Consider the following 26940-nt stretch of genomic DNA (forward strand, 5'->3'; position numbering starts at 1 on the left):
CTTAAGACCAGACCTTGTGCTCTGGTCCCCATCACTCCACATCGTGTACATAATAGAGCTTACCGTTCCCTGGGAAGATGCTGTAGAGGAGGCATTTGAGCGCAAGAGACTCAAGTACACCGAATTGGCAGCTGATGCTGAGCAACTCGGGTGGAAAGCCAAGGTTTGCCCAGTGGAAGTCGGCTGCAGAGGCTTTGTGGGCAAGTCAACCATCAAGCTCCTTAAGGAACTGGGAGTGCGAGGCCAAACCCTACGCCAAACCATCAAAGCCCTCTCAGGCGCAGCAGAAGAAGCAAGCCGATGGATATGGGTGAAAAGGGGAGACTCCAACTGGGCCCCTAATACCACCTGTGGCAGTTAAGGGTTGAAAGCAGAGGGGGGCACCGATGAGCCCTCTGGAGGTGTCGTGGGCCTATCATTGAAACGCCAGAGAAGGGGGGTGCCCACCTGATGACCCCAATGAAGCTTGAAACCCCCATTCTTATCCCACTAAACCAAATCGAGGAAATCACTCTGATGGATGCATCATCACCACTCATACCTCAGGTCTTAAACAGGGGATTGTTTTACCTAGTCCTAAAACATAATTAATAGGGATTAGTGAATGAGTGAACGAGTGAGCGGTTTCAGACACATATTATATCTATATGCTTGAACCCAATGCAAAGTCTGCGTGGGGTAATCTTTTGTCCTGGTGTGAAATTGAATTGACTTGATTTAAATCGTAAAAATTCACCAAACAACTGTGACCACAACACAAGTCGTGGATTCGACTGATCAAAAAGTAGGATAGTTTAAAATTCAAAGTGCAGAAATTTTGCAAATAATTTTTTTAAATACATTTTATTATATTATAAAAATATATAATTAAATGTTTTGATAAAAATGTTTAGAAATGTTAACCGTTTTTATGATAAAAATAGGCCTATTATTACAACTGGTATTTTTTAAACCAATATGCTAGAGAATAAATAAGTTTATATTTATTTAATTTTATTTAGTGTAAATGCAAATTATATTTATAAATTCTAAATGACTTCATGTGCTGAAGAACCTTGACTACAAGAAATTGAACTGGCCACACTACAAAACATAATAATATAATGTGTGCCTGTAAAGTGTTTAAAGGGTTTTTTTTTTTTAGTGTTGTAGAGTTTAGACAATAAAGCATGTTAAATGCCAAGTCACGACGCAAATTTAGCTTAATCCGTTTTAAACGTTTAAATGAACTGTTCAAGAGAACCGATTCGTGGAAATGAATCGGACTTCATGTCACTATTTTCACTGATGAACTGAGCAGAACGGAAGAACAGAATTAAACACATGGACGGGAAAAAGTCTTTGATCTTCCTGTGCAATATATGAATTTAAATCTGTAAAGGACGCACATGATGGCCCAAGCTTCAGAGGTTTTGAACAGACTTTCCTTGAAGTTGAAAGGGACTTTGGTTCAAGTTGATAACGCTGCCTTGACCAATCCGATTCGTTAACGACTCGTTCATTTCGATTAGTGAATGAATCTTTCAGACCGGTTTTGTGAGCCAATTTAACCAATTCACTCAAAAGCTTCGGACATCTCTACCCGAAGAGGGGGCGGGGCACAGCGAGGACCATCTCCAACCGTTTGTATGTTGTTTTTCATGAGTTGTCGGGTGTCTCTGTCAGTCATACGGCTTGCCCTACCCCGCAATCCGACTCCAATAGCGAAGCCCGTGTCTCCGACTCTCCGAGCAAGCAAATTCACAGTCCGTTTTAATTCGGTCTCCAGCGTATCGACATTATTCAGCAGCATGCCCGAGCGGAGGCCCTTCGTGCGGTTGCCCACTGACGTCTACCCCGTTAACTACGGGCTGCGCCTCAAGCCCGACCTCATCGACTTCACCTTCGAGGGCAAACTGGAGGCAGCCGTGGAGGTAATGTTGAACGTGGTGCCATGCAGCCCCTCTGCCCCCCTCTGGTCTGGGCCCCAATGTCATGCCATTTTAATGCTAAGCCTAGTTTTTCACTTTGAATTTTTTTTAATAATTGCTGATAGTGTTGTTGCTGCTAATCTAACGAGCTAACGTTACCTGCTAGTGAACCAGACAGCGGCTTTACACACCACGTTTTTTATATTGACAAGTTCCAGCATGTTTGAATTGCATTATTTGTCACTAAATATTTAAACCTGGTGTCTTCTGAGGTCTGACTCTCACAATAAAGAGAATTAAGCATTTAGTTTGTAGCCCCGCAAGCTAAAGCGCTAACTAGCGCCACACTGCTAACCACGTTAGCCTGCAGAGCTGCTGTCAAAAAGCACGTACATGCACACATAAATGTCGTAATTTAACCTCTTCCCCAGGTTATAGTTTCACGTACATGGCCGAGACTGCGAATCAGTCCTGTCTTCAAGCTCCTGAGTCACTTTGAGCCTGTCTGACAGTTTACATGATACTTTATAGCTTAACAATAATCACAGTGTAGCGCCCGAGGAAATGCTTAGGTGCTGGGTGGACTTTGTGGCAGGGGATAAAATAACTATAAACGCATATAAATCTTCCAAATATGAGGTTCGTTAAAACTGATAAGATAAAGATTATAAATGATCTATTTACTAGTTTTTTTTTATGTCTTTCATAAATAGTTGGTCTCTCACTCTCTCTGTATCTCTCATATACATACACATATACATAGCAGTGGATCTTTGTACAAACGCAGCCGTTACTACTGGGCAAATGACTGTGGTTGATACTGTAAACAAATAGAAAAGACGGTAGAGGTAAATGCGGGCCAGATGTGATGAAATTGAGGTCCGGCCTATATCATTGCCCTTTGCGTAAGATTGTTTGTGGAGCCTTTTTTATAACTTGACAGCTTCACACGTTCAGTCATGTTGTATCCCACTCATGCAGCTGTGTTGTGAAAGTCGCCAGTTACAGTTGATCTTGTCTAGATGGCAAAACTCATTGGAGCATGAGATTAACTACGTCTCCCATAATGGCAAACACATTACTGTCATTGTGGACCGATATGGCTCACGTTGATAAACAAACACCATTAAAACAGTGTACTGCTAGTGGCGGCCTTTTGTGACGTAGCCAGTGCACTCATTGCATCCAAGTAACATCCAGCTTCAACAAGCCACATGTGCCCTCTAAAGCTTTTCCTTGGCATCTTCAAGCCTCTAAACACAATGCGTATCTTTATGTAGAATCCAATTCACCGTAAATGAAGTTTGAATAGTTGTGGAATAATTAAAATAGATTCTGGGATGTATTGTGTCTCTTTGTCTGTAAAAGCTAGCTTATGGACATGAGAGCCTAAAAGCTATTGATCGTCCCGGGAAAGTTTCACTTCAGCATTATGCAATAAATGCAGTCTTAAACGGCCTATTGCAACATAAGAGGCCATGCAAACTGTTGGTCATTTTATTCATAATCTGATTATATATGCGCACGTCAGAATTTCATAGCAGCAGGAGATGGCCCTTGAGCCTCAGAAAAGCCGTGAGGATTCAGGCGGTTCTTTTTCCATGTGCTGCTCTGTATTTGCTTGTTCTCCTGGAGATTTCCTACAACTAAACGAGAAGAGTGAAATCGAATGCACCATGATATGAGCGAAGTAGACGATCCCAACATAGTTCCTCGCAGTCGTTTCCTTTTGAATGTTTTTTGAAAGAAGTCTCACCAAGGCAGCATTTATTTGATGGAAAAAACAGTAATATTGTGAAATATTATTACAATTTTTAAAAAGTAGTTTATTACTGTAATGGAAAAGTGTCAAGTGATCATTCTAATTATACGAATATGCTGATTTGGTGCACAAGAAGCATTTCTTATTATTATCATTGTTGAAGAAGTTTGTAGTAACTGTCTGTGATCGATTCATCAAGGTTGATGAATAGAAAGTTCAAAAGAACAGCATTTATTTGAAATTGAAATAATTTGTCGCGTTGTAAATGATGCTTGATCAATTTAATGCATTCTCACTGAATAGAAAGTATTTGTTTAAAAAAAAAAATCTCACCACAAACTTATATACTACATCATTTTAAAATGTGAGTTGAACTTCTCTTTCTGTGTCAGAGAAAGACCCAGGCTTAGTATTTACCAAACCAGGAAGAATTTTCTTGCACTGATTGTATGTAAGTGACGTGAGATTGTTTCCTTTTTTTTATGACTGTTATCTGATACAGTATGAAACAAAAGAAGTTTCACAATGCTTGCAAAAGGCATTGAAGTGTTATTAGAAAAGAAACCACACACCAAATACTGAAAACTGAGGATCATGAAAGTACTGGACCCTTATGAACATTAAAACCGAACTGTATGTCATTGTTCTTGACAGGTTACGCAAGGGACAAACCAGATTGTGATGAACTGTGCTGATATAGACATAATTACTGCTTCTTTTGTGCCTGAAGGGGGGGAAGGTGAGTGCAACTCAACTGTAATCCACATTTAGTGGTGTATTTGCTCGACTTTTTTCCTGATTGCTTGTTCGACCTGCATTACATTTTTTATAGTCTGTTTTATTTTTAGGATTAACTGTGCTCATTTTCTCCCCATCCATTTAGAAATTAACGCTACAGGATTTAACTATCAGAACGAGGACGAGAAGGTTACCCTGTGTTTCCCCAGCACTCTGCAAAATGGTAAAGAACTCATATTGTTGCCTGGAAGAAGCCTTCTGCTGTCATGTCCACAGCCTCTGTGTAATGAGTTGCTATATTAGTGGGTTTATTGACACATGAAAGCGGCTTCAAAGATGAATGGCCTTTCTTGCTCTGTCCTTCTGTTTTTTGTGCCTTTTGTTTTGGTTTTTAATCATAGGCTTCTTGTTTTTCAGGGTCAGGATCATTGAAAATAGACTTTGTTGGAGAGCTGAACGACAAAATGAAAGGCTTCTATAGGAGTAAATACACAACTCCTTCGGGGGAAGTCCGCTTCGCTGCCGTCACACAGTTTGAGGTAAACTCATATCAGGGTACGCGGTTCATTCATTTGTTTGCTCGCTCACTTTCTCTGTCACTGTTTGCTTCATCATTTTTCGTGTCCCTCTCTCACTCTTCCTGCTCAGTCATTCACTTTCCTCTAAGATCTTTCTTGACTGTGTCTCTCGATAAAGACAAATTCACATTCACATAGTCATTCATTCAGCATTAGCTTTTGTCCTAAGCGACTTACAAATGAGGAAAAACTGCAAATTATTAAACAGGAGCCTATAATGAAGTCATGCTGAAGTATAACTGTAAATATTGGAGAACCTTTTTTCAGACCCCCTGTTACGTAATGTATGTCTGGCGTATTGTACCATTTTAACGTATTTACTGGTTTTATTATAATTCTTGCATTATAAATCCATTAAAATAGTCATTATTTAAGTACATAGATTTTAATGTGGGAGGGATATTTAACTGAAAGTTTAGCCTCTTGGTTTGAGCTTTGCTTGAAGTTAACTTAATCAGGGTTCAATGATAAGCATGTCCCGCTGGCTCTGGGCCTGTGTGAGAGAGTTGATGGAAAAGTAATTTGCCTCTTTGGTTGAGTGATGCGTTGCCACTGAAATATTTACATGCATTGATCTTGTGCATCCATTTGAATGGCTTGCCAAGATTAAGCATTTGGTTTTCGTTGATCTAAACTTGTACGTTTTACTGATTTGTCTGCAAGACAGTGTTATCTAGCTAACTAAGATAGAAGAGGTTTTTTATCAAAATTGCACATAAAAAGGCTTGTTAAACTACAAACCAATCGGTAACGTTTTGAATTGAATGTCAACATTTTCCAGCAAAACTGTACATGTGTAATATTTCAAGCTTATTGCAAATGTTGAAAATGTTGTAAAAATGTAAAAAAAAAAATATATATATATATATACACACACACACACACACACACACTACCGGTCAAACGTCTTAGATCAGTAAGATCGTTTATGTTTTTAAACGAAGTCTCTTCTGCTCACCAAGGCTTCTTTATTTGATGAAAAAAAAAATGACAAACAGTAATATTGTGAAATATTATGATAATTTAAAATGACTTTTTTCTATTTTAATATATTTTAAAATGTCATTTGAAAGCTGAATTTTCAACATCATTACTGTTGCTGATTACACATCAGTTTTCAGTGTCACATGATCCTTCAGAAATCATTCTAATATGCTGATTTCATGCTCAAAAAACATAAATTATTATTTTCATTGTTGAAAACAGTCGTGTACCATATTTCCCCCAAAATTCTATGATGAATAGAAAGTTCAAAAGAACAGCATTTATTTAAAATATAATCTTTTCTAACATTATAAATGTCTTTACTGTAACTTTTGATCAATTTAACTCATCCTTGATGAATAAAAGTATTTTCTAATTTCTTTCCCCCAAAAATAAAAAATAAATTCTTACTGACCCCAAACTTTTGAATGGTATAGTGATTAATGTTACAAAAGCTTTCCATTTCATATCAATTCTGTTCTTTTGAGCTTTCTATTCATCAAAGAATCCTGAAATAAAAATATAAAAAACTGTTTTCAACATGGATAATAATCATAAATGTTTCGTGAGCATCACATTTCTGTAGGATCATGTGACACTGAAGACTGGAGTAATGATGCTGTAAATTCAGCTTTGATCACAGGAATAAATTACACTTCACTATATTCACATAGAAAACCACTGTTTTAAATGTAATAATATTTTACAATATTACTGTTTTTTTTTTGTATTTTTTATCAAATAATTGCAGCCTTGGTGAGCAGAAGAGACTTCTTTTAAAAACATAAAAAATCTTACCGATCTAAAACGTTTGACCGGTAGTGTATATATATATATATGTTTTTTGATCAGTAAAGTTTTGCATTGCATGCCATCATTTTCCAAAAAAAAAAGTATGTTTTCTTTATGTTACATTACAGGTATATAATTTCCAGCTTTTAATTTGGATAAATTGGTAACCTAAACAGTTTTTTTTAGTTTTAGTTTTTTTAGTTCAGTTTTATTTAACAGAAAATTAAATAACATAAAAAATAAAAAACTCATTGCTAAAAATAAAAATGAAGCATACTTTTATCACTTGGCAATTGAAAATATTGGCTGGGCAAGTAAACTGCTGGATCAGAAGATCAGAATAGGGTGCTTTTGTGCATCTTCAGTCTTTGATGCCATGATGCAAATATCCTGCTCGTGTTTGTATCACTGCAGCCCATTCTAACCCTGAATCCTCTCTTCCTGTCTCGCTGTCTCCATCTCTCTCGACGTCTCTCACCCGCTCCAGGCCACGGACGCACGTCGAGCTTTCCCTTGCTGGGACGAACCAGCTATCAAAGCCACTTTTGACATCACCCTCATCGTCCCAAAGGAAAGAGTAGCCTTGTCGAATATGGTATGTGTCATTTTTCTTTTTTTAATCCTTGCCTCTGGAAACAAACGTCCCTAAATGGGTTTATTCAGATTACTGTCAGACTTGCGTATTATCTAACCCAGGCCCAGAGGCATTGTGCCTACCCTTGCAAGTCATGACACTTGGCTCACACTAAGCTTACTGCAGTGGTTGGTGTTACCGGTGTTACACAGTGTTTGGCTGTACACCGATTAGATTACTTGGCCCTCAGTGTCGTTTTACTTTTTTAAAGAAAATAAAAAAAACATTTAGTTGAGTTGGACATGGATGCTACATTTATAAACTGAAAGTGTCTGCTCTGTTTTTAGTTCAACGTGTGGTTCTGGGAGACTAGTTCCCATACTGAACACACACATTTCAATCGTGTTTCACTTTCTGTGCAGAATGTTGTTGAACGAAAGCCATATCCAGAGGATCACAGTCTGGTGGAGGTGAAGTTCGCCACTACACCCATCATGTCCACCTACCTGGTGGCGTTTGTCATCGGCGAGTATGACTTTGTGGAGAGTACGTCGTCGGACGGTGTGACAGTCCGTGTGTACACCCCTGTCGGAAAAGCAGAGCAAGGGAAATTTGCACTTGAGGTATGAGAGCTGTTTCCACTGTCTGTGATGGTTTGCTTTTTTTCGCTAATCAAATTAAAATCGGTTTAGCTTTCTGTAGTCTGAATCCCCCAGATGAAATCTGATTTTTACAAACCAAGTAATATATTTAAAATCTAAATTTTTAAGGTTTATTTTTTCCAAACATCTCATTAAAATAGAAGGAAAATATACACTACTGTTTGAACGTTTGGAGTCAGTATGTTTTGTTTTTTTAAAGAGGGAGAGAGAAATGATTTTATTCAGACAGGACACAAAAAATGAATGTAAAGAGTTTTGCACATAATTTCTGTCAAATGCTGTTGAATGCTGTTGTTTCTTCTTATGATCATTTAATTGAAAAATATTACTATTATCATTACTATATATCTGTTATACAGTGTCTTTTGTAATCTATAACTGATAAATAGTTGATAATACAATTGTATAGTATTCTATGGTCTAAACAAAAAATAAATAATTTTAAATGATGCAAGTAAGTTTAAACATCTCAACATTATAATGCAGTTTGAGAAATAGATATTCATTTATTTAATATATTATTTAATGCTAGCTGTCAGTGTTGTAGTCGAGACCACCTCACTCGAGTCCGAGTCGAGACCGAGACCAGAGAGAGTCGAGTCCAAGTCAAGTCCGAGAGCAGAGATGGTCGAGTCCGAGTCGAGACCGAGACCAGTGAGGGTTGATTACCTAATTTACTTTTATTTACTTAGAGAAATCCTTTTTTTTTTTTACTGAATTTACTTAGAGTTTAAAAAATATGATCAGTTTAGGGTAAAAAGGCCACATAGTAGGTGGTGTTAAAAGTAATTTTATTACAATTTGTCATGCGCAGTTGTGCACTAGAAAATCACCAATCACTGGGCGTGTCAATCAATTTAAAGAAATATTTTATTAACATACATTAATAATCATGAAAAATATTTTGAATTGAACTCGAGTGGACTGGAATAAGTCCGAGTCCTAAAAAAAAAAATGTTCGAGTACGAGTCAATTCCGAGTCCAAATGCACACGAGTCCATGACAAGACCAAGACCATTAAAATATGGTCTCGAGACCGAGTCCGAGACGAGTCCGAGTCTCGAGTACTACAACACTGCTAGCTGTGTTTATAATAATACTTTGGTTCGGTTGTTAAAGTTTTTTTCTTTGTTTCCCCCAGGTTGCTACAAAGACCCTTCCGTTCTACAAAGATTATTTCAATGTTCCTTATCCGTTGCCTAAAATTGATCTAATTGCTATTGCTGATTTTGCTGCTGGTTTGTATAATTTACATTATAAATGAAACATCTGTCGTAATAGATCTTTGTCTATTATGATGTTTAACTTGTTGTAACTTTTGGATTTCTCTTGTCCTGTAGGTGCCATGGAAAACTGGGGCCTTGTTACTTACAGGTGATTTTAAGTTTTAAAGGAAACGAATAGCAAACCAGAGACTTCATGAATCATCATGAAAACAGAACCTTGTGCCTTTTGAAAGCAGCTATTCAAGAGAGCTTCATTAATATTTCATCTTTCTTGGTAGCATGTTAATTCCCAACATACCTCAACAGTATGAGATGCATTATGTTGTGTTTCGTTCTTATGCATTTTTTATTTGAAAATGTTGTAATTGTCCCCTTGCAGGGAGACAGCCCTGCTGATTGACCCAAAGAACTCGTGTGCGTCGTCCCGGCAGTGGGTCGCCCTTGTAGTCGGCCATGAACTTGCACATCAGTGGTTTGGGAACCTGGTTACCATGGTGAGTGTGTTCAAATGTTCAATGTGGTAGCTTCATGCTACATACGGTTTTTGTAGGTCACACTGGTATTTGAATATAACTATTATTCAGGTTGTTGAGAATATGTCTCTTACTGCAGGAATGGTGGACTCATTTGTGGCTTAACGAAGGCTTTGCATCTTGGATCGAGTACCTTTGTGTAGACCACTGTTTCCCTGAGTACGACATCTGGACCCAGTTTGTTTCTGCGGACTACACCAGGGCTCTGGACTTGGATGCGTTAGATAACAGCCACCCTATTGAGGTCTGCATGAGATGAGTGTCACCCCCATAACCCCAAGCTGTCCCAGTGTGTGTCTCTGGTGTTTGTTGCTTTTAAGTGCTTGTGTGAACAGCAGGAAGTTTTGATTTGCACTTTGTTTGTCAGTCTGTCTGTCTACTCAGCCATATCTCTTAGAGCCTTTAAATTCCACACCCAGATTTAGCCTAATGAAATATTGATCTCCGAGTCATGTTTCAGCGCGCGCGTGTGTGTGTGTGTGTTTCTTTTGAATCATAGGTTGATGTTGGACACCCTTCAGAAGTGGACGAAATATTCGATGCCATATCGTACAGCAAAGGGGCGTCTGTCATTCGCATGCTGCATAACTACATTGGCGATGAGGTGAGAGTCACGCTTTTGGCCAGCTTCAGAGAGACACTCAGTGTAAATCTGTCAGACAGGTGGTCGATGTGACTCCCCCAAGAGGATGTATGGAAAGACATGTTGCTTATCTGTCTATTGTGCTAGAGTCTAAGATCTTTAAGCATTTGTAATCTGACAGATGACTTTTGTTAGTTGTTGCAACCATAGTTCCAGTTCAAGCTTTGTGTTAGTAGGAAACCTATGGTGTTTTCAAATTACCATGCTTTCCATCCTCATATCCCCCTGAGATGAGAGATTTATGTATTTTTTGTCTGAAAAAAAATCCTCTGATGATGCAAAAATCTCATTTTGCGTCATCTGAGGATTTTTTGGCCAGAGGCTAAAGACTACAGTCAGTAGTAGGGGCTGTCCTGCATGTTCTCAACCCGCCCATAGAGGGTGGGATCTCACTCACAGAATGAATACATAGTGTCAGCCATCTTTTTTTGGAAGCTAAGCTCTTGTTCTGTGGAGAAAGCTGAGTAGTAGGGGTTACCATCCTCTTTTTTTCCGGACATGTCCGGCCGTCGAGATCGTACAAAATGTCCTGGATTCAGCTTTTGCTCTCTGCAGTCGCCATTTATTGTTTACTTGCACACCTTTTGTTTCAATCTAACTGAATTCATTCTGATTGTTGAATCTGAATGTAGTGTTTACATGAACGCTAAATAAGTGATCGGTTGATGCGAATTTTAACATTGCTAAGAAAATTCCCACTCCTCCGTGAGAGATACGAGACCGGTGCATCTCACAGGTGTTGCTCATCAGTAATCACACCACCGGCCTCATGCTGTTCTCCCGCGATCCTCACTCGTCCTGCTCGCCTGTAAAAAACGTAAAATCCGAATCCCAGACATTTTGGGTGATCTCGAAATCCTGGGCAGACTCATCACAGAGACTCACTATTAGCCTAGACTTGTTGTTTAACTACTGCGCTCTGTCACCGGTAGGCGTGGCCTCCTAGGGCAGCGAAGCAAGTGCATTCTGGGAGTTGTTGTTCTTTCATCCATAAGCCAAAAATACATTTTCTGGCTTTTCTCACTCTAGAAAGCTCCAAATTCAGAAATAATTTCACATTTCTTCTACATAAATGACCCGTTTTAAATACACATTGAAGTATCCCTTTAACACTGACGGACTCTGACACTGTGTTCACACTTGGCACACTTGGTTTGATTAAAATGTGCGAATGCTGTTAGTGCGATTGATTTGAATAGATGGTTCGACTGGAAAATGAGCACAAAACTGAACAAAGACATCTAAACAAAACAAAAATAGAACGTGATGTTACAAGATGCGGTCCCAAAAAGAACAGAATGCTCTAGGATACCTGGTTCTTCTCGTCATTGGAAATATGTTGCCTGTTACTGTTTGGTAAAAGCATTGGAACCTCATTTGTATATGAGGAATTCCTTCCACTGTTTTGACTCATTTACATATTTTATAAGCTCTTTCTGACTTCTCATCTGGTAAAAATGTCTTCATATGTGCGCACTAACAACAAGCGCTTTAGCCCGGAACATAGCATTGTTTTGGTTGTTCCGTAGCAAAATTTACTCCATAGAAGCTGTTTAATGTTTTGTATCTTTAGGTTCAGTGTTAAAAATGACCAGGTCTAAATTAATCATTTTCTTTTTTGTTCTGGACCTAAAGAACTAAGAGAACCAAACTGCAAGTGTAAACACCCTTAGATTCATTTAACTTTTTTTTGCAGTTATCTTTAAAGCTTTGGTTTTGAATGATATTTGATTAAATTATTTTTTTTTCTAGGATTTTAGAAAGGGAATGAATGCTTACCTTTTGAAGTTTCAGCACAAAAATGCATCTACTGGTAAGTTAACTTGTGATAACATTTGTGAATTAAGCTTTAATTTCTTGATGACTGAACAGCCAAATGACCTTGTTCAACCCAAATCAGGATATTTTATAGCAGATTTTAGGCCTGTTAAGATTATTACATAACACATCACCTGTTAACAATTATTTAAAATCCAAATTTAGTTCTAGAATTTTTAGAACATAAATATCTTATCTATTAAAAATTGAAATTATTCAAGCTGAGTTTTATCCATGAAAACTGCCAAAGAAGCTGCTTTGTGGTTAAAAATAAAAACAAATCACAATTGTTTGATCTAATGTATATAACCAAGTCCCAACTTAATTTTTTTTCTCTTTGGATATTCTGTTACACTCAGATGCACGTCACAAGACTGAAATGCCTTTGCTTAATTGATTTAATTTTAGGTTTATTTGTTTTTATTTTGTTTATTGAATTTTGTTCAATGTACGTAACTGTTTATGTTATGCACATGAGTCTCCCAACCAGAGATTTTGTAAATTGTTTTTTTTTTTTTTTTGTAATAAGTGTGTTCAATAAAAAAAAGAAAGAAAGGATGCACGTCACAATAGGGAAGAAAAGATCTGTCACTACTTCTGTTTCATAGCTACTCTAAATAGGAATAAATGACTTCTTAAAGCTGTGGTCTGTAACTTTTGGCGCTGTAAACTGCGTGCGTCTTGTAGAAGTAGCCGGAGCTACTTCTCTCATTTTGTTTATCACGAGTCACGCTGGTGATGGTACGACCCATACCAGTTTAAAATAGCCTGAATATAAACACTTATTATAGGTGTACCGTATAGTGATCCAGGATAAGACAAAAACACAGTTTGGAAAATGGATTCATAATGTACTCGTATGTTATGTAAATTTAGTTTTGAACAAAAAAAAAAGTTACAGACTGCAGCTTTAAAGGCTTGCGCTGTATTTGCATGATACATAACTCAATTAAGTCTTAAATCATAGTTATTTGTATGATAATTACTCATTAGCCACTCATTATTTCATAATCAAGGCAGTCCTAACAGTTTTATCTTGAACTGTAGAAAGCTTAAAAGTTATTGAGGGAGTTTCACTGCATAGAATTTGGATGATATTTCTAACATTAAGTTTGAGATTGACTTTTGTCTGTACCTTATGATATTTGCAAACTTTATACATTTTAATTAGTCATTAATTTTCATTTGTGCTCCGTGTACTCCGTGTAATAGGAAAATGTATCATAAGGAAGTGATTAAGCATTCCCTTGAGGTGCATGATCTGATCCAAACAACAGAAATTACAGCTGTAGTAATAACATGCTGTTGCATTGTAATTCTGACACAGCATAGTATTTGGCGGGAGAGTAGTGGGTGTGTGATCTGGCACCAGTGTTGTTATTATGCTTTGTTAATTGTTGTGTGGTCAGAAATGAAAGGGTTCTCTCTTTCTCTTTTTCTATTCCAGAGCACCTATGGGAGTGTTTGGAGCAAGCAAGCGGGAAGCCTATTGCGGCAGTGATGAATTCCTGGACCAAACAAATGGGCTTCCCTATTATAGTAGTGGATCAAGAGCAGGTAACATTGTATTGTCATCATCCAGCACAGTGGGATTGCTTTTCTTTCAAATTTCTCTGGATGTTCTTTCCCCTAAAGTTTTCAAATACAATTTAAATAACCCTCGGGGTATTTGAGAAGTCTTGCTGAGATGGACTATGAGCTTCTCAGGGAGCATCTGGTAATAACAACTGTTGTCTTAGCAATACAAGATGTAATCAGAGCTGAAATAATTGCTTTTTTTTCTTTCCAGCATGGCAGTGACCGTGTTCTGAAAATGTCTCAGAAGAAGTTCTGTGCTAGTGGACCACGTAATGGTACGTGCCAAAAAAAGAGAGCAGTTAAACTAGGCACTGAACCCGCTGACTGTTTAACAATTTATTTATCTGTCTTTTTCTGACTCTGTTATACCCTAATTTCCGTGTGCTAGAAGAGGACTGCCCCAATTGGATGGTTCCCATCAGTATCTGCACCAGTGAGGACCCAAGCTGCACTAAGATGAAGGTTCTGTTGGACCAGCCTGAAACCACAGTTAATATCACCAACGTTGCACCTGACCAGTGGGTCAAGGTCAGATTGCTGTGTTTTATGTATTTTAAATAAAAGGCTATTTATACTTCAAATATCAATGATCTCTGAAAATTGGGATGACTCAAAGATTTACAACCCATCTCATGAACATGTATAAAAAGAGGTCATATTATGGGGATCAGAGAGGTTGGAAAAGGGAATATAAAACTAAATTCAAGGTTCCTATGCGGTTTGGATGGAAGTATGGAATTAGATTTAAGTAATTGCCAGGTAGGGGTGGGCAATTATACCAGTAGAAATTTGTCAACTGGAAGGGATTTTGGACTATCATCTCTGTCACAGTTATGCTCATGTAATGTTGCTGTGCTGTGAGGTCACGTTTATCGCTTGCATGCGTGTTTTAGCTTTGCGGTTTAAAAACAGGTGATTGAAGCGCAATTAAATACACACACCTATGTGTCAAAGTCACCATGTATTTGCAAATAAACAGTAATTTATGTCTCAGTGAAATTAAACAGTTGAGAAAGAAAACACGAGTATATTGGATCCATGTTTGTCTTAAAGTGACAGCATCCAAATTTACCTGCTGTCATTATTAATATTATTATTATTTTTCTTTAAAAAGAGAGAGAATCTCTCACTGCTCTGAATCACTTTTGTAACTATAATAAGAATAAATGTATATTCAATTTACACCGTAAAGACAATGCATTGTTTTATGATGCGTTCGATTACTTCATACATTTTATGTAGTATTTCTAGTGCTTGAAGTTTTTCAGGTATTTCTATTTCATTTTTGTCTTTGTTCTATTGTAGTGTTTTCTTTTCTTTGCTCTTTATCAGTTTACTGGTCTTCAGTTAGCTAAGCTTGAGAGGTTTTTTAGCCTTTTAGTATTGTTTTTTTATTATTATATTGAACTTGAACAGAACATTATGCAATTTCAAAGGTATCAAACATTTTGAAATCATATCCTTATTCAAAGCAAAAATAACTGTATCGTGATCCATCTCATTATTGTGAAATAAAATTACTCGTATCATGATTTTGGTCATATCGCCCACCCCAATTACCAGGTCTGGAAAAGTATGTAAAAACAAAACAGTCTGGAAATTTTTTTCCACACACTATTTACCCTTTTTAGGTTTCTAAAATATAAAAGTAAGAATATCTAAATATAAATTTATAAGCAGAGTGAATTCATGACAAAATCTAGTGATTATTTAGTGATCCTTTACCATAAGGGTGTCTCTTTTGAACTTCACTAAAGAATGCAAACCAGCAACAGATAAAGAAGCAAAAAATCATTTAATTCAGACTGTACTACTTTCCTGTTTGGTGGTCGTGCAACATCAAACCACAATTACATGTAAATGTGGGTGAATATGCAGGTTAAAAAGTGTTTTAGGTTCTTCTCATCATTCCAGCGAATGCTATCACTTTGACGAAACCAATGAGGGGGAAAAAAAACGTATACTTATTTTTACAGATGATTGTACTATATACCAAATAATGCTGCATGAATCATTTTTTTAAATATGGTCTGGAAAAACATGTAGGAGGAACCCTGTAAAGCAACAGCATGTATGCAATCTATATGACCAAACTTTGTTTGTTTTGTTCCATGGGCAGATTAATCCAGGTACCGTAGGATTCTACAGGATCCAGTACAGCTCAGCCATGCTGGAGAGTCTTCTGCCTGGTATCCGAGACCTCACACTGCTGCCTGTGGACCGCCTGGGTCTGCAAAACGACCTCTTCTCTCTGGTGAGACACCACACATGAGCCTGAATCATTGGTTTGCAAGTCAGAGTACAGTTTCAGGTCTCCACCTTGAGTCAGTTTTCAAGTATTTATGGTGAAGAGTCAAGTTACACAGTCTTATGGAAGTCAGATGCTTTCAAGCCTCCAGGTCTGACTAATACATTATAAATGAAAAATCAAATCGTGTGAGTTTTGTAGCATCACCCCCACCAAAAAAAAAAGTGTTACATGATTGCTGAGAAATGTTAAGTTGAATTTTTGTGTTAAGTTGAATCAGATACTGTACGGTGCAAATATTTTTAATATCCATTGGCCCATTTCAGTTGATTTTTATATGGCACCAAAAATCCAATTAAATGTACTGCATAACATTTTTAAAAATATAACTAATTATGAAGTATATTATGTGCTTGTCTTGGTGCTTTATTGATTTATCGGTGTTTCTCTGAGCTTTTTTATAGGCTACAGTTCTCTTTTCAGTGTCGCTATCTTTGTGTTCAGTCTTACTGCAAGGTTTCTTGAGAAAAGCAATTTCAACAATATCATTATTCATTTCTGTCTCCCCTCTCCGTCTGTTATCACCTTCTGTTTTTAATAGTGTTGTGCTGTGTCTCTCTCTGTCATGCCCTCAGGCTCGAGCAGGTATGATCAGTACTGTGGAGGTGTTGAAGGTGATGGAAGCATTTGTGAATGAGCCAAACTACACGGTGTGGAGTGACCTGAGCTGTAATCTGGGTGTTCTGTCCTCTCTGCTCTCACACACTGATTTCCACGAGGACATCCAGGAGTTCATCCGAGATCTCTTCACCCCTATCGGCATGAAGCTGGGGTGGGACAGCAGAGCTGGAGAGGGTGAGAGCCAGAACTCAAAATTCATGGAGATAGTTCACCCAAAAATCCAAACGGTCATAATTTACTCACTGTCATTCCAACCCTGTTTGATTTTCGTTCTTCTGTGGAATATATAAAGAAGATAATTTGAAGCTTTTGAGCCCATTAACTTTGATTAAATGGAAAAAATAATAACTTTGTTCCACAGAGGTAAGTCATACAGGTTTGAAACATCATGATACGTGTGGCAACTGTACATTTAAAGGGGCCATATTATGCATTTTTTTTTGCTCCAAAGTCCATTTGTTAGTCATAATTTAAGTTTACATGACAATTTTCTCATCTTTTTATAACATTTACATATTAACTGTTAATTAATTGATATCTTTACATGTGCAATGAATGATAACTTACCTGCACATTTGCTAAATGCTGTATGAGAGTTGATATATAAATGTGGGCGAGCATGCAATGAGCATATGTTAATGTGATCATAGTTAGGATGTAATCACCATGACAGTATCACAAGCCTTTTTTTTTTACTTTTAATAAATGTTCAGGGTTAGGATTATAGCAATACCAAATTTCCTTTAGTCAATACCAGTATCAGTATTGTTGCATTTTTCATATTCAATACCAATTTTATACTAATGCAAAAAACAATATGTTATTGACTCAGTTATTAAGATAAGTTCATGTAAATATATTTAGACATGTATATATTAATATCAGTTAAATAAAATGTATATATAAATATTAAAATGTCATGTAGCCTTCAAGTATTTCTTAATAAAAGAGCAGACTTGATATTTACATATTTTGGGTCCTAATTAGGAAACAAGCACATGAACCATTGCGCTGTGCTGCCTATATTTATCAAGCAGTAAAAACACCCCTTCCCTCACTCATAACAAATGTGGTTGTCTGGGGATGACAGTCCGAAACTAGAACTGTAGGGATGTTGTCCTGCTGCACTTCACAGACGACGAGTGGAAGGGGAATTTTAAAATGACATGACAGTTATTTATGACACTTTATTTAACAGCTCTTTGCACACGTCAATACGCTATTTCTACGTCACTGCTTTCCAGTTTCACTGTTCAATCCGATCAAGTGTTTACGTGTCCTATCAAACGGATTAGAACAGGTTTAAACCACCCCTTACAATCCGAATGAAATTTAAATTGGCCAATAATTCAGATTTTTTTTTGTTTTTTATTCTGACTGTTCCACCAGTCCAATTGCAATCAGATTATTAGGGTCCAAATAATGTGGAAACATCATAAAGATTATATTATTTTAAATATTAGTTTAACGGTTTTAAGTATTATGAAGTAGTGCTACTGTCTCTATTAAATGTTTTTTTTTCCCCACAATTTCTAGGGACGAGTTTATTTTGTACATTTAATTTTCAAAATAAGTATGAAAATTACTAGTTAAAACATTTGGTATGTGCTAATTGATCCTCTCAATACAACTTCTGCATCACAAGTATTTGCACTTGCGCAAAGGTTAGACGTTCGTCTAGAATCGGGACTGTTTCTCGCATAAACGTTTGTTTGCATGGTACATAAATCCCTTTTTACCTTGAAATATCTTGTTTTATTTTAGCTCAATGCTTTTTGGTTGATTAGTTGTCATCCATTTGTCATGAGACATTCAAATGAAGTGCTCTTTCGTTTTTTGTTGCTCCTCTCCCGTCTCTTGTTCAGGGCATTTGGACGCCCTGCTGCGAGGTCTGGTGCTGGGGAAGCTGGGTAAAGCGGGGCATAAGGCCACTCTGGAGGAGGCCCGGCGGAGATTCAAAGAGCATGTGGAGGGTAAACAGATTCTGTCTGCAGACCTCAGGAGTCCAGTGAGTCTTCTAGCATTACCATTTATAACACAGACACATTTGCATCATGGTGCACTTAAAGAGAACTCCAGTGCAAAATGAACCTTTGGTCTAATAAAACATCGGTACCTAGTTAACCGTTCTCTGTGATTTGTTTTCATGATAATCGAATGTAAAGAGTTTTATCTCTAAAACTGTTCAGCGTATAACGCTAGTAATAGGGGCATTTACTAAGTAAAAAGAAATCGCTAGTTTTATACCACTAACAAGGCTCAAAATAGCCCCACACTAACACAGTAACATAATGAGGCTCCATATATGCAAAACGAAGCATTGAGAACTTTGTAAGTGTACAGACCGTTTAATAAGAAGATACTTTATAAAGACGGTTCACTTCGTGTATACAGGCAGGAGCCATCTTTGAAAATAGTCTCTATATCCCTGAACGTCGTGCTGAATGATCTGAACTGTATGAAGTTCAGCAAACTTCTGAACTGTGAACGGCGTTCGGGGATTGACTTATCAAGACTATTTTCTAAGATGGCTCCTGTCTACTCATTCATTCGACTTTTGGCCTATAATCTATATTGAACTTGCGGAATCTACAATAAAATCTATTTTGATTTAACGACAAGCAGGTGAAAGAGACACATTTAGCCATTTAGCCCCATAGACTCCCATTCATTCTGCACTCGCCTGCGATCCCCTCCAGTGGAATTCTAATGGAACTGCAACCAAGATAATACACAACGGGGCTAATAGCCAAGGCTCTCTGTTAGACGGGCTCTGTTTACGGTCTGTCTAACATATTACTAAAGGGATACTCCACTTTTTTTGGAAATACGCTCATTTTACAACTCCGCTAGAGTTAAACTGTTGAGTTTTACATTTTTTGAATTCATTCAGCCGATCTCCGGTTCTGGCGGTACCACTTTTAGCATAGCTTAGCATACATCATTGAAGTGCACAAGACCATTAGCATTCCTCCCAAAATAATTACCAAATTGTTTAGATATTTTTCCTATTTAAAACTTGACTCTTCTATAGTTACATTTAAGACTGCACTAAGACAGACGGAAAATGTAAAGTTGTGATTTTCTTGGCTGATATGCAGGGAACTATATTCTCATTCCTGCGTAATAATCAGGAAACTTTACTGCTGAACCATGAGTGCAGCAGGCGCGATGACTACACAAACTTAGTCATGGTCACATTGGAAGCTGGGCACTATTTTCAGACGCTGCGTCATAACATTACACCTGCTGCACTTCAGTGAAGTATGCTAAGCTATGCTAAAAGTGGTACCGCCAGAACCGGAGATCGGCTGAATGGATTCAAAAAAGGTAAAACTCACCCAGTTTAACTCTGGGGGTGTTGTAAAATGAGCGTATTTCCAACTTTGATGAACTTTTTTGATCCCCTTTAAATGTTGACTACTGTATAATGTTTCTCTTGGTCTCCTCAACATTGCATTGGAGTTAAGAGGTCCATCTATGTTTTCCATGTTCATAGAGTTTGTGGAGTAAATAGATCGATAGGCTATAATCTGTGTGTTTACACGGCTTTTTAAAAAATGTCGGGTGCTGGTCTTCCGCGTGAGTCCACATGCCCATGCGGTCGTGCGCTTTTTACCTTCGCTTCAGAATTACAGCGATTCTGGGGAGGAAATTGCTTGAATTGTGGGTTCATTTTCATTCTTAAATGAAAAACACAACAACAAAAAGTTCAATGACCTGATTAGCATTGGGTTTAGCTATAAAAATATTGCCAAATAGGCACTTTTACATTTTAGTTTTGAAACCTCTTCAAAACTAAATGTAGAAAATCTTCTGTCATCATCTTGTCAGTCAGCTCGCCTCACTCTCGTCACATGATGAGTCCTGCTGCTGATCTGTGCTGTGACTCGTTCGGCGCACTCTGAATTGAGCAGACGCCCTCGGTTTTTATTCGTACTGCCTGTTCTCTGACTGAAATAAATTATTTTTATTACCATAATAACCACCATCGTTTAATTTCAACATGTTCCTGTAAACAAAGGTGGGTTTTTTTCTTCATATTTTTAGGTGTACCTGACAGTTCTGAAGCACGGAGACAGCACAACGCTTGACACCATGCTCAAGGTGACAATTTACACGTGTCTAAACATTGGTTACAGCGTTAAAGTAGCAAACAAATAAATGGTATCTTTCATTTTCTGTTTTCAGCTTCATAAGCAGGCAGATATGCAGGAGGAAAAGAACCGCATCGAGAGAGTGCTGGGAGCCATTCCCGCTCCTGACCTCATCCAGAGAGTGCTTAACTTTGCCCTGTCGGTACGTGAATGCCCACACACTTACTGTAGAAAATAGGTCAGACTGTGGAAAAATTTGAAAGCCCCAGAAACACGCTTTGCAAGAGTGTGAAATGTTTGAACAGATAAATGGAATGACAGGCGACATTAGTCATGTCCTTTTGGGTGAATCCTGACAAACCTGACAATAAGGGTGGGTGATATGTAAAATCTTACTTCACAATGATGTATCAAATGGAAGCTTGTGTCCGTTTGACTTTATAACTCGGAATTACGACTTTATATATAAGAAAAAAAAGGAATTGTGAGAGAAAAAGTTGCAAATGTTTTTTTATTCTGTGGTGAAAACAAGCTTCCACAATATCATGATTATAGCTATTTTTTAATTTTTTTTATTTTAGCTGTTAAAAATAAGAACAAATAATACAAACAAGTGGAAGAATATAATAGAACAAAGATACAAATTAAACTTTTTGGTACAGTAGACTTATTTGGCATAAAATACATACTACAAAAAATTGAATAATCACATGTAAAAGTAAAACAGTGAATAGTCTTCTGTGAAATAAATTATATGAATTGAATATAGATACAAAAGTTATAGTTAAGGGCAGTGAGTAATTTTCTCTTTGTTTTTTGTTGTTTGATTGACATTGACACAGACGGGTTTATAAAGCTGCTGTCACTTTAAGAATGAATATAGTGATACACATCAAGTTTTTTCCCAACTGTTTATGTTCATTTAAGACATAACTGACTGTGTTTGTGTACTCCACAAGATGGGGATTTTGACATAATTGTATATTTATCTTTAATAATGTTGTATTAATGTTTAAAGATTTCTTTTAAATTCCCCAGGAGATCAATAAATCGCCATTTTCATCTCTCTCTCATCTTTAAATTAACATTCTCACAAGAAATCCAATCTGACACGTTCATTCTCTGAGCTCTAATCTGAATCTGTAGGAATTAAAAATCTCCAGTGACGGTGTGGCACTGATTCTGGCTGTGGTATTTTTAGGAGGAGGTTCGTCCCCAGGACACTGTGTCTGTAATCGGGGGCGTAGCTGGAAGCAGCAAACAGGGGCGCAAAGCTGCATGGAAATTTGTTAAGGACAACTGGGAAGAGCTTCATAACCGTTACCAGGGCGGCTTTCTCATATCAAGACTCATCAAGGTGAAACAAGTGCAGTACACAAGTAGAGATGAAAGCACAGATAAAATGAGCTAAAGTAAATTAAGTTGAGAAATACTCTACCAAATCTAATTTGATTGTGTATAATCACTATGTGTATATACGTATATATATGCTGTGTTGATGCGTTGTTTTTGATTCTTCACTGCAGCTGACGGTGGATGGGTTTGCAATAGATAAAATGGCTGCTGAAGTTAAGGTGAGCATCATGTGCTTTCTCATGTCTCTTGCAAAACCTTTTTTTTTTTTGCATTCTACAGATAATTTTGTCCAAAGTGAATGGAAATTTCTGTAATACACGATTTTCTAGTTATGTTCTGCTTGGAAATTTTATTTCATTTGACTGGATTTTGCTTTTGGGAAGAGTAAAAGTGGCTTACTATGCAAGCAAATTGTTCCGTTATCTGTTAATATAATCTATTTAAATAAGATATAAATAAGATATAAAAATGTATATACAATAACATAAACTGAGTAGCACTTAATTATTAAACCCAATTATATAACAACAAAATATAAAATGAAATAGCATTTATTTACATTTTAAAAATGTTCACATTTTTAAAGTTTCATTGTCTGAATCGCACCAAACCTGTCAATTAAATATTTTAGGTCATATTTTGGCCTAAAAAAAGATATTATAGAGATTTTTTTTTATTTTATATATATATATATATATATATATATATATATATATATATTAGGGCTGTGCAAAAATTAATTGCGATTAATCGCATCCAAAATAAAAGTCTGTGTTTACATAATATATTTGTGTTTGCTGTATATAATTATTTTGTATATATAAATACACACACATGCATGTATATATTTAAGAAAATGTGTTATTCATATATAAAATATTTATATTTATATAATATAGATTTTGTATTTTTATATATATACAGAATTTAAGCGCAAATAATTCTTAAATATATACATGCATGCATAGGTATTTATTTATACAAAATAATTATATACAGCACACGCAATATATATTATGTAAACACAGACTTTTTCGCAATTCATTTTTGCACAGCCCTTATATATATATATATATATATATATATATATATATAAGGGCTGTCAAACGATTAATCGCATCCAAAATAAAATATATGTGGGTGCACTGTGTATAATTATTTTATATATATAAATACACAAACATGCTTGTGTATATTTAAGAAATATTGTCATGTTTGTGCTGTATATAGATTTATATATAATTTATATTATATATAAATATTTTATATAAAAATAATATTTTTTTCTTAAATATACATGCTTGTGTGTGTGTGTGTATATATATATATATACACACAAAATAATTATACACAGTGCACCCACATATATTATGTAAACACAAACTTTTATTTTGGATGTTATTAATCATTTGACAGCCCTAATATATATATATATATAAGAGAGAGAGAAAGAGAGAGATGCTTTTCTGGTTATTTTGTGCTCTAAATATTTCATAGACTAAATATTACACTTAGGTAAAATTACAACTTTTTATTTGGCAAATCTGCATATTAGAATGATTTCTGAACGTTCATAAAAGGAATGGTTGCTAAAAAAATCAGCTTTGACATCACAGGAATAAATTACATATTATTTTTTTATATTATATATTTTTTATATTATATTATAGAATATTACAGACTTCTTTCAAAAATATTTAAAAAAGTTTGATGGAGGGACTGTTTTGAATTTCATATAAAAATGAATGAATGAATGTCACCCTATTATTTAAATTGGATTTATTTCCAAGAAATGTATGACAAGCTAGCATATCAAACAAAACTTGTCACAGAAAGATGTTTGTTTAGTTTTACATGATGCAAAAGATATCAATATAAACAATAGATATCCTGTTAAAGATGCATATCATTGGAGGATTACGTTTAAAAACGTAATTTATTTAATTTACGTTTATAAACGGGCTTTATCATCCTCAGATGGTGATGTGCTACGAAATTTAGGTGTACTTTTTGATAAATCGATGAGTTTTAGCAGTCATGTTAAATCTGTGGTTCGTTCCTGTTTTTTTCATCTCAGGAACATCGCTAAGATTAGATCAGTGGTTTCTAAAGAAGAGTTGGAGATGCTTGTTCATGCTTTTATTTCCTCTCGTCTGGACTACTGCAATGCACTGTACACTTGCTTAAACAAATCCTCCATGGAAAAATTGCAAGTTGTACAGAATGCTGCTGCACGACTGTTGTCAAAGACAAACAGGAGATCACATATCACTCCTGTGCTTAAGGCTCTTCACTGGCTCCCAATTAGTTTTAGTGTGCAGTTTAAAATTTTAACCATTACCTACAGAGCTCTCCACCATCAAGCTCCTTCGTACATCCAGGACCTTTTTCACATTCACTCTCCCGGTCGCTCCTTGAGGTCTTCAGGCCAAGACCTTTTTATTGTTCCTAGAACACGTTTTAAAACAAGAGGTGATCGTGCGTTTTGTGTGGTGGCTCCAAGGCTCTGGAATTCTCTTCCATTAGTCTTGAGAGCTTTGGACACTGTAGAAAATTTTAGTAAACACCTTAAAACACATCTTTTCAGACAAGCTTTTAACTAGCTATATGGTGGTGTTGTAATGTGTGTTGTGGTTTTTATTTCTTTTATTATTTGTTTTTTACTGTAAAGCACTTTGTGACCCTTCATGTCTGTGAAAAGTGCTATATAAATAAAGTTTACTTACTTACTTACTTACTTACTTACTTAAAAAGAGACTGAGAACCACTGCAGGTTGCTGTTCTTCACAGAAACGCTGGTTGTTTTTCTGTTTTCAGAGTTTCTTCGAAAGTCATCACGCACCGGCGGCCGAGCGCACGGTACAGCAGTGCTGCGAAAACATTCTCCTGAACGCTGCCTGGCTCAAGAGAGACGCAGATGACATCCACCACTATCTCCTGCAGCGGAAAGCGCCCCCTGTCTGACCTCTGAACTTTGACCCCTCCCTGACCTGCTCACTCACTCCAAAATGAGCATCATCTGGCTATCTTCAGCAAAAACAGAAATGATTTCAAAACTGCAAATCCATCTTAAGAATTACCCAAGAGTCAATAAAGAGAAGTGAAACTAGGAAACAAGACCGTTATTCACGCTTGAGTGTGACGTAGTTCCCCGTTCTGCCAGTGGGAGGCGCAAGTGCACTCGAGCAGAGCTGTGACTGAAACGCAAGAGATTCTCCATGTTATTTTATAAGCTGGTAATGCATGTCAACACATCGTTCCCTCAGTATGGCACTCCTCTTAATGCAGTGGTATTATAACGCAATCATCTCTCTCTTTCCTTGCATTTACCGGTAAAAAAAAAAAATATATATATCAAGCATGATGTTGATATGCTCAATTTTAAGTTTGTTTGTTTGTGTTTTCTTTTGTTCTGTACAAATGACGATCTCCTCCTTCGGTTTTATTAGTAATGGCTATATACGCATTTTACCCAGAATCCTCTGCGGCGTGACTGGGCAGAATGGAGGTTAAAGGTCGGGATGCACTGGTAACTGAACGGACTCTATGGTAACGGCTCTGAATCCCATCGTTAGTAACGGTTACGACTGAAGACGCATAAGCATGGTACTGTGTTTATATTGTAAACTGCGAGCATTAGTTCTGAGACCTTCAATTAATCTGAAATGTGATTATGTATACATATGTCTTTGCCCTTGTCTCCTGTACGTCACTGTCATCTGTTCTTCAGCACTTCCAGTGGTTTATACCTACGAGAGAAATCAACTCGATGGAAGATAAATTAAGTCTGAAATATCATTAGCATCTGCCATGATAATGCAAAGCTGTTAGAGAAACCTTTTATAAGATCTATTTAATGATTATTTTACTGTGGTTGAAATAACCCCCCTCCCCCCTCAAAAAAAAAAATCATGATTTAACCTGGTTTCAAACTTGGAGGCCTTAAATTGGTCAACCTTATTGTTCGATGGCATGGTACCCTTGTTATACCCTAAACAGAATTTATTATCTGATGTGGCGCCTAATGTGGTTCATGATCATCAAAGCCTCTAAATCTTTCCCTGAAATGTGCTTTTGTTTAAAAATACAATTGATGTTCATTAAAGAAGATGAGAAAAAATACGGGCACAGCTGTATTGTTGGAATGCTATGTTGGATTTGTACATGTGGGGTATGACTCTTCATGCTCTTATGTTTTTGTGCATTTTGTAAACGATACACAAATGAACATGTATTCCTTAAATGTACATGCCATAGACATTCACACAGTTCACATGAGTGTTTCAAAAACATATCAGTTATGAATATAAATGTAAATAATGAGTTCAAATCATGTGCTGCAGGTACAATGGGAGGAAAGACGAGGACTTTGATTTTTGTCAGCATTTCAAATGCTCAGTTTTGGTCACTGAAGCACAGATGTGATGATGTAAGTTCACCTATATTTGCACAGATTTTATGTTGGGAGCTTGTGTTCACTGTGCAACATGCAGAGTGCAGTTTGAATAGCAGATTTCAAACATCAATGATAGTGTCACAGAGTCTGATTTCACAAGATTTTCGTAAGATTTTTGCCGAAGCAACAGAAACTATAGGCAATAAAGGAAATCACATCTGGTGCAAGAGGAACCTTTAGCATTTATAATAGTATTACAAATTACAAGTGATTCATCTGTGTTCCAGCTTTCAAATTAGCTGGAATCTTATTGAAAGCAGTCATGAAAACGGTGGAAATAAGATTTGTTTAAAAATGTCATGGG

General features: G+C 36.6%; 1 protein-coding gene across 2 annotated transcripts; it reads left to right on the forward strand.

The window, feature by feature from the left end:
* The first annotated feature begins 1582 nt into the window (after positions 1 to 1582).
* npepps (aminopeptidase puromycin sensitive) lies at positions 1583 to 25294 on the forward strand. Of its 2 annotated transcripts, none has more exons than XM_039657565.2 (23): positions 1583 to 1913; positions 4327 to 4411; positions 4556 to 4633; positions 4828 to 4949; positions 7252 to 7359; positions 7761 to 7961; positions 9142 to 9238; positions 9341 to 9374; positions 9606 to 9720; positions 9839 to 10003; positions 10259 to 10363; positions 12155 to 12215; positions 13668 to 13777; positions 14010 to 14073; positions 14187 to 14326; positions 15918 to 16052; positions 16682 to 16901; positions 18593 to 18735; positions 20778 to 20834; positions 20919 to 21026; positions 22026 to 22181; positions 22351 to 22398; positions 24998 to 25294. In XM_039657565.2, the coding sequence occupies exons 1-23, from the start codon at positions 1629 to 1631 to the stop codon at positions 25142 to 25144; spliced, it is 2784 nt and encodes a 927-aa protein (XP_039513499.2). In that variant the 5' UTR covers positions 1583 to 1628; the 3' UTR covers positions 25145 to 25294. The 2 variants fall into 2 exon arrangements, with proteins under 2 accessions (XP_039513499.2, XP_039513500.2); XM_039657566.2 differs by having other exon boundaries at positions 14190 to 14326.
* Positions 25295 to 26940: the final 1646 nt, after the last annotated feature.

The sequence above is a fragment of the Pimephales promelas genome, chromosome 21 (genome assembly GCF_988280905.1).
Source record: "Pimephales promelas chromosome 21, fPimPro1.hap1.1, whole genome shotgun sequence".
In the NCBI taxonomy this organism is placed as follows: domain Eukaryota; kingdom Metazoa; phylum Chordata; class Actinopteri; order Cypriniformes; family Leuciscidae; genus Pimephales; species Pimephales promelas.

What these genes read in the sequence shown, in the direction of transcription:
- npepps (XM_039657565.2), top strand. Translation starts at nt 1,629, where the DNA reads ATGTTGTTTTTCATGAGTTGTCGGGTGTCTCTGTCAGTCATACGGCTT. An exon ending in GAGTAGCCTTGTCGAATATG is followed by an intron (nt 7,360 to 7,760) that starts GTATGTGTCATT and finishes CTTTCTGTGCAG; the next exon opens with AATGTTGTTGAACGAAAGCC. An exon ending in ATAACTACATTGGCGATGAG is followed by an intron (nt 10,364 to 12,154) that starts GTGAGAGTCACG and finishes TTTTTTTTCTAG; the next exon opens with GATTTTAGAAAGGGAATGAA.